This window comes from Sphaeramia orbicularis, chromosome 21 (assembly GCF_902148855.1).
Source record: "Sphaeramia orbicularis chromosome 21, fSphaOr1.1, whole genome shotgun sequence".
NCBI classification, from domain to species: Eukaryota; Metazoa; Chordata; class Actinopteri; order Kurtiformes; family Apogonidae; genus Sphaeramia; species Sphaeramia orbicularis.
Genome location: NC_043977.1, coordinates 40925352 through 40936890, shown reverse-complemented (window position 1 = coordinate 40936890; position 11539 = coordinate 40925352). Strand labels below are relative to the sequence as shown.

General features: G+C 34.9%; 1 protein-coding gene across 5 annotated transcripts; it reads right to left on the bottom strand.

Annotated features, from left to right (window-relative positions):
- Nucleotides 1–3904: 3904 nt before the first annotated feature.
- On the bottom strand, nucleotides 3905–9779 carry cox17 (cytochrome c oxidase copper chaperone COX17). Of its 5 annotated transcripts, none has more exons than XM_030125812.1 (4): nucleotides 9666–9779; nucleotides 7468–7597; nucleotides 7244–7356; nucleotides 3905–4120 (listed from the first exon to the last, which is right to left on the bottom strand). In XM_030125812.1, exons 2-3 carry the CDS (start codon nucleotides 7584–7586, stop codon nucleotides 7272–7274), a joined length of 204 nt encoding a protein of 67 aa, XP_029981672.1. In that variant the 5' UTR covers nucleotides 7587–7597; nucleotides 9666–9779; the 3' UTR covers nucleotides 3905–4120; nucleotides 7244–7271. The 5 variants fall into 5 exon arrangements, with proteins under 5 accessions (XP_029981672.1, XP_029981673.1, XP_029981674.1 ...); XM_030125813.1 differs by having other exon boundaries at nucleotides 7468–7593; nucleotides 9662–9738; XM_030125814.1 differs by having other exon boundaries at nucleotides 7468–7593; nucleotides 9666–9732.
- Nucleotides 9780–11539: the final 1760 nt, after the last annotated feature.

Here is an 11539-nt window from a genome sequence, read left to right as displayed (position 1 = left end):
AGGTTGTTTTGCTAATTTGATTTTGAAAAATTTGATCTTCTCACAAAATTGATTACATTTTTGTGACTTTATCAGTTGATTTTTTATATAGTTCTCTCCCAAAACAGGTTTTAAGAGAAAAAAAATCATTTGATCACTTGATTCCTGTTAGGTACAATGGTGTATTCACCGCAGATGTAGCAGAATACGTCAGGCTTATTTTTGCAAGATCTTCTAGTCGAAGCCATTTCATTCACCTGTAATATTAAAAAAAAACATTAATCATAAATTGGCAAAAGTAAAATCTTCAGAACTTGTTTATTGCAAGAAATATGAAAGAATTTTGTATCATATGATGTGAAAATGCCCACAAATGTAAGCAAAACTGTTAAAAAGCCAATATGTAGCATAGTTCAGAAAGTTGACCTAATTGAGCAAAATTAATGTGATTTTTGGATTCAGCACACCAAAATTATCCTAAATCAGCTCATAAACTTAAACAATAAATTTGTTGTTGACCAGTGTAATTTTCTATCGATCATCATGTTTGTAGTGTCACTGTTGTGTGAGAAATACAGGCAGCATGAGCAGTATTTCTCAACCCGTAAATGAACACTTTTCCCTTTGGTTTATCACAAACACTGAGAATGAACTTGCAGAGATATGTGGCTTTCATTTGACATGAATGAACATAAATATAGAGGTGTAAAAAGTACAGTATCTGCCTCTGAGATGATGTAAAGTATAAAATAAAATGCTCAAGTCAAGTGCTTCAAATTTGTACTTGGGTAAAAGTTCTAGTTTTTTTTTAGATTCCACCACTGATGGTAACACAATTAGATAAAGTAACACAAATATCTACGGACACCAATAAAACTGTTAATTCCACTTCATGAATGACAACAATTTAGTGAGAACATACTGAATATTGTAGCACCAATAGTTATTGTATTAGTGACTGAAATGTCACTAGAGATGTGTGGTCGTCAGAGCTTTAATGTTGCAGCATGATCTATAGAGCTCAGCTGCATATCAAGTAATATTGTTTATCTGAAACACATTTTAACTTATCAACAGTCTAAAACATTCCACATTAAATTAAAACTGAATTTTTGAAATCTGCAAAATAATTTAATATTCACTTGAGATTTTATTTATCTACGCACACTAAAAGCTTTAGTTGTTTATTGCATATGAAATTTCTGTCCATTTGGATTAGCTTTATTGTGAGTTGATAAACTAGATCCATATTTGATAGTCACACTAGCAACTATGTGTGGTTTTATACGAACGTGGAAATATGATTTATTGATTTTAACACTATAGGCCAGTTTGTCTACGTAAACCATGAGACACATTGGATATTTTAGGACTATCTAGTACTGCTTTGACATGTGACATACAGTTTTGGAAAAAAATTATTAGACCATCAAAAGTCATTGAAAACAATAGTTATGTAATCAAGTACTAACTCCTGTGTGTATCATGTGACTAAAACAGACAAAAGAAAACATGGAATGCCTAAAAGCACTGTTTTTGTCAATACAATGCCATAGCTATTGATGGAAAAACTGAAGTGAATTTGGTTATTATCAAGAAAACATGGAAAATGGATAGATATCAGCTCTGAAATTAAACTCTTATGAGCTATTTTTGTTGTTGTCATTATATTTGTCCACACAAATGTACCTTTAGTTGGACCAGGCATTAAAATGAACAAGAAACTGAAGAAAACAAGGGCGGTTTAATAATTTTTTTCCACGACTGTATGTATAACATTTAAAATTGTGTTACAACATTTAATATGTAATCAAGATAATTATCAATTAAATTTACTTATTGTACACCACTCTATTCTGCTCTTCTATTTGTAGGTAAATTACAGTAAAGCTCATTTACAGTGACTTAATATACCTAAAGACAATGAGATGACACTGCATGGATTGAAAAGTTAGTGACTGCAAAAAGTTATTACTTTTCATACGTTAAATGACAACTTGAATAAAAATGTACTGCATTCTCATGTGCTTCTATATATAAAGTACTTGTATGTTTTGTCTTCCTTCTTGGACCCTGAGCCTGTAAATTTTGACTGAATTAACCTGTTTAACCCTCACCATATTTTCAGAGGAAAAATGCCTAAAAAGACATACCCAAAGTAAGTGAAGAATTACTTATAATACTTATAATAATAAGGTTCATATGGATGTTCTTGGTGTCTATGGACATTTAGAGACCTCACAGAACCTATTCCCATTGTCTAAAATATTGTATCTATTACTATGCCTGAGTAAACTGTAACAAACTAAAAGAGAAATTAGAATTTTTTATCCTCGCCTGTTTTTTTTTGGTTGGATTGACGATGATATGCATAAATTAATTGTTCGTGTCGGAGATTTTTAATAGCGTATATTTCACCCCACAAAGATTAAAAATCATGTTTGAACATTAAAGTTTGCACTAAAATACACTTTTGATGTACTTTTATTAACATTAGGGTCTAAACTTTGAGCAAAAGTTGAAAAAAACATCCATTGTCCTGATTTATTATATTTTTATAGTAGATGAATATTAATATAATTTTTTCGGCCCACGGGCAGGCTGATAGGGCTAAAGGGGTTTAAACATACACTTTGTGCATTCATGCAATACAGTTAACATTTGTCTATACCATAGGTGTCAAATATGCGGCCCGGGGACCAAATCTGGCCCACCAAAGGGTCCAATCAGGCCCTTGGGATGAATTTGTGAAATGCAAAAATTACACTGAAGATATTAACAATTAATGGTGTTAAAATCATTTTAATTCAGGTTCCACATACAGACACATACCGTCCAATTACATTTCAAGTGGGTCAGAACCAGTAAAATATCATTATAACCTATAAATTATGACAATCCCAAATTCTCTGTTTTTTAGGTGTAAAAAAGTAAAATTACATGAGAATGTTTACATTACCAAACTATACATTTACAAAAAACATGAATAACCTGAACAAATATGAACAAATGGAAATGTCTTAAGAAAAGTGAATGCAATTTTACGAATACTCTGGCTGTTACTAAATGTTTGTATGATTGTAATGCACATGTGTAAATGATAAACTGATAAACTGAGGCAGAATACTGTAAAAATTTTATTTGTTTTTCTTAAGACAATTCAAGTTGCTCATGTTATTCAGATTTTTAAGGAAACTTTGTAGATATAAACCTGATCATAATATAATTGTACTTTTTTCACTGTTATTATTTTACTGGTCTGGCCCACTTGACATCAAATTGGGGTGAATGTAGCCCCTGAACTAAAATGAGTTTGACACCCCTGGTCTATACAATTACACCAGTTTCGTAACGGGATCGTTAGTCATTATTTAAGACCAAAGATATGTTGTCCTCATATTTAAACTATGACAACTTTAGGTTCACTGTTCACATATTGCACTGTTTTGTCAGGTTAAGATGAATTGATTAACCTGGAAGAGTGGGTGACTATTTGCTGAGGTGTTAAATGTCAGTAGATTCACATAGTAATAAATATACACCACTATGAATGTGGAGTTTTAAAAAGCCTTTTAAGAAAATTACTGGCACATGCAGGGATTAAGTTCATTAAGTGTAGTAAATGTACTCCATAATGTAGTGTGTTAATCTGCAGCAGGTTTTGCTGAGGTTGTATGAACGTGTCAATAGATGCTCACAGCCAGCCACACTTCAGTAACACTATAGACGAAGAATGCAGATATGTGAAGTATTGACTTCAGCGGGCGCAGGAGTTATTTTTAAGCCTAAGTGCATACCAGGGGCAGCAACTGCAGTCGGTGTTCACAGGGAGAAAATGGCCTTCAGTGCAGAACCTTCAAGATGGACATTGTTCTTAATACTGCAATATAATCTCACGGATAACATAAAAAAAAAGAACAAAATATCTTATTGCATAGGACCTTTATTTAACTTCACACAGCATTTTAGATACACATTTCTCAAATTCTGCAGACTTAAAAAAAAAAAAAAGAGAGAGATTCACACAGAAAAGACAGTCATCCATCCAAGCCTCATAAGCGCTTCACATTTCCCTTGAATTGAGGCATAAATAGGAGTGAGGAAAGTAAAATGTCCAGGGTCAACTTCCACTCGCACACCAGCACTGAAAGACAATTAAGAATACACAGTCAGTAAACCTCCAGACACACACTCCATGAGCTGTACATTTATTTTTTTCTTCCAGCTGGCTGACTGAAGTGATCTCATTTACAAGAGCAAGTGAACAGGGCAAAGCCAAAGAGTCGGTTGAACTGTTGAAACATGAACTGAGCCACATGGCTGCAGGCATGTTTCACTGGAAACGACGCAAGCGCAGAGACAACGATTAAATCACCAACAGCTCAGAGATACAAACAACCTGGCAAGAGCAAAGTGTAAGCTGTAAAACTTTAAGGGTTTTGTGGATATTTTAAGCTCTTTTTGCTAGTGGCGGTAGAAAGAGGCAGGAAAATGTGGGGAGAGTAGGGGAACGACATACAGCAAATGGTGTAGGCAGCCGGGACTGAGCGCTCGGAGCATTTGTTCATGTGGAATGAACTTGGTTCTCAGGTCACCCCACTTTACTGTTAAAGCCGCAGCACTTGAATAGATGTACTTTATTTATACCAAACTGATCACAAAAACTCTAGCGTTACCTTTCAGCATATTGTACTTCAAGAGGTCTCACCAGAAAGAAGAATTCTATCCCTTTCAGCGGACTTTAAAAAAATAAAAAAATAAAAGTCTATCCTGGTTTTGGCTGCTTGGGAATTTTTGCATGAGTAGGATTGTTAAATGTGATCAACAGCTGTAATTAGCAGTCACTGTGATTCAGACAGACATAACTCTACTGTGGCTCAACACAGACACTTAGAGAACAGACTTTTGTACAGCGACATGAAATAGCATTGCTCATGTACATTTTTTAAGTCTTTTGATATAGAATGAGGGAAGAGTACCATAAGGGAAATGTGCATTTTCAGATACTGGCCTTTGTCCAAGGTTCATACACATTTTTCAAGCTCAAATTCAAGCACTTTTAAGGGTTATTTTCAAATTTTTCTAGCACAGCACCTTATTGCTGGGGTACAATATATATCTACAGGAATACATACACTCATGACTACTTTATTAACTTTTTATCACGATGATGTACATTGTATTATGCTACAACAAGGGATGTAACGATTACCGGTGTAACTATAAACTGTGGTAAAATTCCCGAAGGTTAGTATTACCATTTAAATTCTAATTATCATGATAACCGTGTTTGATTACCGCACTTTGAACACAAACTTGATACGGAAAATGGTCCAACAATGATTATAAGGTGCCATCTTTAATGCACATGTGTATGTTTGGCATGGAATTCATTGTTGTCGACTCATGTTCGTTCAGGTTCCACATTTAGACCAGAATGAGCTAAAGCGGATCAGAATCAGTCCAATAAGAACAGAATAAACTAGAAATAATGACAAATACAAACGTTTCAAACACCATTATACTAAAAATACACTAAAGTATGCAAAAATACACTAAAAATATACTAAACTACACTAAAAATATGCAAAAATACACTAAAATATACAAAAAATATGCAAAAATACACTAAAAATATACTGAAGTATACAAAAAAAATGCAAAAATACACTAAAAACATACTAGACAAAAGATGTGCAAAAATACACATAAATACATATCTTTAATACACATTTGTATGTTTGATGTTTACATGTTAATATTTGAGTACATTGTGCCTATCATTTATTTGTTTGGTTATTTATTTATTTATTTATTTATTTATTTATTTATTTATTTATTTATTTCAAATTATTTCAGTGTGTGTATTAGTACTTTTTGAACATTTTGACCACATTTCAACAATACCGCAATAATAATGATAACCGTGATAATTTTGGTCACAATAACCGTGATATGAAATTTTCATATCGTTACATCTCTAGCCCCAACCAGCTAAAATTATGTTTCATAGTAGCAAAAAGTAAAGGAGAACACAAGTTTTATCCAAAAAAAGGGAAGCCACTTGGTGTTCTTCAGACACACTCGCACAGACATAAGGATTAAGATTAAAATGAAGCCGAGTCGACCTGAGCACACCCGCTAATTTTCTTTTTTTACATAAAGTTTTATTTTTCAAAATGTATCACCTCTCAGTAAATAGCTTTGGCTCGAAATCTAACCTGGCAGAGTTAATATTAAAAAGAAATACATCACATCACAGAGTTATAACTGCAAGCAGTGCAGTGCTTAAACTAAAATCAAACAAGCGCTTTTCAGACCTTGAAAACACATCAATGAAATTCATGCATTTTCAAGGATTTCCAGCACCCGTACAAACCCTGTTTGTCTTTCTCTGATTTTGGCTCCTGCAGTTTTAACACCGGTAGCAGTGTCATTGTGATGAAGTTATTGATCTTTGGCCTTAAAAGCACATTTACAGACCAAACTGTAATTCTAGCTCAGAGTAGGTACAGGCTGTCATAATATATGCCTTGCATTGGTTCTCCACAAAGGTATGAAAATAGACCAAATATAAATTAGGAAACTTGAATCTTTCAACAAGCCGTGTATGCAAACCCCTGATTGCGACAATCTGAGGTGACTACACTGATCTTACTTAATTGTTAGAATCATTCCCATGACAGTTTTTCACAAACACTTAACTTGTGACCCCGGACCTCCTCCTAACCCCAACCCGCTGCTGTTTCGTTTTCATATCCAACTAATTCTGTAAAGCCCTGTGAGGCAACCTTGTTGTGATATAGGGCTCTACAAATGAAACTGAATTGAATTGTGTCGGTATGTCATTATCAGCCACTCCTTTATATATTTAAGTGGCATCAAATTTTACCAGTGCAATTTGTCTAGAAAGGCAAAAAGAAAAATTTTTTTGTGTTTGAGAGTTCAACCAATGTACTTACCCAAATATTCAAAATGGTAGAATGTTTAGGTCCAGCTCTAATAAATAGAAGGCAATGAGATCAATGCCCACAATTCTTGACTTGACAATTAATTTATGTCATAAATTACCATGACAGCCTTAAAAGCTCTGATAAAACATGACTGACTGGCCTCAAATAGTGTTACAGAGCTCCTTGAAAACATCTTATGTATCAAGTCGTAAAATGAAATTAGAAGCAGATGTTTAGCCCAAACACTCCACTTCTATTTCCTTCAATGTTGACTCCCTCAAACCATTTTAGGTAAAAATATGATACGTACCACACACACACACAAGGAAACTTGAGTAGTTAAATCTTGAATCCAAGTGCCCTCATGCAATCTTTGTGAGCCTCAATTAGCTCTGTGCAATTTTCTTCTCCTTTTTCAATGATGCTACAAGCAAAAAAAACAAAAACACACACACAAACAAATGAGGAAATTACAACACATTTGCATTATCTGCAACAACATTATGGGTTTTTGTGCATTCAGCTACAGACTTACCATGCATCCCTGACTTTCTTTGTTTCAGGACAAGCACAGCATGGCTTCAGTGGTTTTTTCTGCTCAGTTCCCTCAGTGATGGCAGCAGGCTCCACGCTGGCAGCAGCAACAGTTGACATCTTCAGACTGACTGCAACCAAAAAAGACAAAACTTCAGATTTTGAGTTTCAGTGACCAGAAATTTTATTATTAAGATAACCAAAAACCAAACTTAAAACTCTAAATATTGCATACATTTATCCTATGTACTGACAAGATTTATCAATGATCTGACAAATTGTACTTTAATTTTGGCTGAAGCTTCATTTAAGGGTCATTCCATGTCACTTCACATGGTTTCATGTCAAATGTGACAGGCATTGCTCTTTGATGTAAAGTCACTGAATTTCTCTTCATTTTGCCATTAAAATTAGAGAGAGAAAAAAACACAACAGGAGAGCTGACACATTTTCTATATAGTTACATAGCCTTCTGGTACATGCAGTATTTCATAATAATAAGGAAATTAAACCTGCTGAAGAGATAACAACCTGGCGATAGAAAGAGGAAAGTGTCCAGTTGTAGTTACATTCAAGTTGTAAAGTGCATATTCAGTAATACCTGCAGTATTTGAAAATATCCTGAACCATCTTTGTAACCAAAAAGACAAAACCCGCAACAGTGTCAGCATCTGTTGCAGGACTGAAAAGAGCTGTGGTTTTGACAAACAGTTTATGTTCAACGTCTTTAAAAGATTTTCTAGAAGCTTAAGAGCCATCTCTAATCCAGCAATTTCCTTAAATTCATTAAGGACAAATGTACAATCAAAAAGTGTGAAACAAAACGTGCTAAATTCATTAGAGACCAACTGCAACCATGACATTTAAGGGAACCCATTTCGTCATTCTCTGTATTAGTCTGGTTAACCCTTTCATGCATGACTTAGGAGAACCATAGTCAAGATTTTTTTCCTCTTTAGGCATGAAAAAAAACAATGCGATAGAATTTTGTTTTAATGAACCTATTTTTCATGGAGTTCCACAAATGTCCACTCAGCTGGACACATGCGTTTAATTTTTGAAGCAAAGAAACATGTATTTAAAATGCAATATCAGCAAGTGATATACTGTATGAAAACAATGAAATATTTTTCATGCAGCTAATCTGATGTTTTCTCACATTTCATCATACTCTAAATACTAGTTATTCCTCACTTCATGGAGATAATATATATAAAAAAATAACCTTTTTGTTTAAGTAGCCTGTTAATTACAGTCTAGTAACTGAAAATTGATTTACACTCAATCATGTTAGTGCAGATCAGCTTTATCAAGAACAGCAAAGATGCAGTAACGACATGAATGTCAGTGTATGGGAAGGTGCATAAGTGTCCACTGTGTTGGCTGATATGGAACTAAACAACAAAATCCATGCAATGTGATATCATGATTTTGCGTCAATATGCACGCCACTTTTGATGGTAAATTGGTGTGTTATCTGTACGACATTATAAGCTTTTCGCGTGTATATTGACCTATGCATATAAAAGAGAATAGCTGTCCACTGTAGCGACCACTATGCATGAAAGGGGTAAGATGGTACCGAAAATGCATGGATGCTGCATTAAACCGTATGATGAAAAGGAAATCAATTTTGTTTTAGTGAAAAAGACGCATTTTCTTCTTTACGCAGAACGTGACCATTTCTGATCGAGGTTCGTCACCACGTGTTGAGAACGTGATTGTTCAACTGTCAAACTAATTAACCATCTACCAACACAAAGCTTGGTAAAGTGACACTAAAATGAGCATGATCTAACTTGTAGTATCTCCTGTACCTGGAGGACAACTGACTTAAACTGCTGCTTCCTGAATGGAGTTCCTATCAGTTTGCAGTTTATAGCACGTCACTGGCAGGACAACCATCTGAATTTCATTTCCCTAACAGGCAGTTTTTTTTTTTTTGTTCTGTAAGAATATCCAAACAAACCTTAAACAAACCCACCATGTGTCGTGTTATGCTATGGTTTATAAGCCATAGGTCGGCTGCTACAGTTACCTAACGTTAGCTAGCAGTGATGAGGACGTTAGCTGCTAAATCGTATTCATAATCGCGTTGCATTTGTGCAGATAACCACGTGATTAAATTAACCAAAACAAGAGCATAGCTTAAAACACATGCAGTCAAATATTCTAGCTAAGTTTTGTTATGTAACTTACTTAAAGGGAGGCCGGTGGATCAGGCTAACACACTAGTCACCTTCAGGATGAAACCAACATGGGCACAGAGTTCACGTGGTTGAGTTTATGCAAAAGTCACGTGACCATACGTTGACTGTAGACTTCTGGGATATGTAGTATTTGGTAATATAATGCTGGAAGCCGCGAAAATGCAACAAATTAGCATTGGAAATTAACTAAGAAAATGTAGATTTATTTTGTAAGCTGTATATGCGGTGATACTGAAAGGTAGAAACACCTTAAGACATATGGTTTTTAGTTTATTTGGTCCTAAATTTTGTCTTTTTTTCCCCTTTACTGCATACAGGTGATGCTACCTTAGTGCTGTGACTGGTGAAAGATTTGATGTAGTGACCTTTGGTAAGTAAAATAATAACACCTCACTATAAATATTGCACTAATAGTAAAAGGTCTCCATTCAAATCCTTACTTTAGTTAAAGCATGTAAAGTCACTGCTGTAAAATGGTTCCTGTAAGCATTTCATTATTGTTGGTTGTTGGATTCATTTTACCACTGTAATGTATAAGTGGGTTTTTACTGATGCAAATCTTTGTGGTTGAGCTCATTTAAACTACTTTATATTCTGTTTTGTAGTATAATCTACAGCAATGCATCATATTCTATGTCAGGGTAAGTGTGTCAGGCATCACTGACCCAAATCAACTTTTTATGTGCTCAGAAAAACACGCCTGTTTTCAGAAGTCATAAAGGAACATTTATTCTTCAGTTCATAAACAGTCAAAATCAACACATTTGGAGATGTATGGTTTTCACTGTATGGGACAGGGATGAAAAACTGTTCACTGAAGAGTATTAAAAACTGTTAGACAAATGTATTGAAGTAAAAATACAATATTTCCCTCAGAAATGTACTGGACTGGAATTATGAGCTGCAGAAAATGGAAATACTGAAGAACAAGTTACCTGAGATTTTTACCTATAGCTGCACTGTGTCCTTTCAGTATACTGTAATCTGTAATTCTGATCTGATTCTGATTAATTGTTACCCCCTTCCTCAAACTGCAGAAAATCTGCCCCATGACAGGAAGTTGTGGCCTCATACGTATGTTCAAATAGGTATGTGGGTTTAATATGTCATTGACAGCTGTATTTACTGATTGCTGTTAAGGTTCAGTCAGACATGACTCTAGTCCAACGTTAGATTATTATTAGATTATAAAGATTATAACTCCTTTGTTCACTACCAGCTGATTTAGCAGATATTGTACAGTATAATGTACCGCACACATGGTTGCTGCACTACTGTGTATTACATATGCTAAATTGTCTTGGGATTTTAAGAAAATGAAAAATGTTAATGCTCTGTCCTACAGTACTGCAGGTATGTGTATTTTCACATGTCTCCTGACTCTACAGTGCGTCAGCAAAGCAGAGCACTGCGTAAGCAGCAGCACTGAGTCACTTATTCTAGTTTGAGGGCCAGCTGTGTGCTAGATAAATGAGCAACTAATATGCAACTAAGCATTTTATTTGTTTGCTCTGTATGTTAGCTATGCACCTCTACTTGAAACACAGTCAGCTGCAGCCTGTGCAGTGTCTTCCAAAAGACTAGAATCTAGTGACATATATAGGCACAAATGGAGGTGGAACCTGACGTACCCTTTAGTTCATTTCCAGTTTTATCTGAATTTTGCAGTGGTAGTACGCCTTAGAAATCTGCTTCCTGTAGGCTGACAAGTGTTGGGCCATAGTCCTGAATGTCTGCCACCTCTTTTTGTCCCTTTACAGAAAAAACCCATCAGCGGTGACATATTTGTTCATCTTTACTGTGTGTGAAGCAGAAAGTAATATGCATTGTCCTTTGACGAAAAAAGAGAACTCATCACAGGTC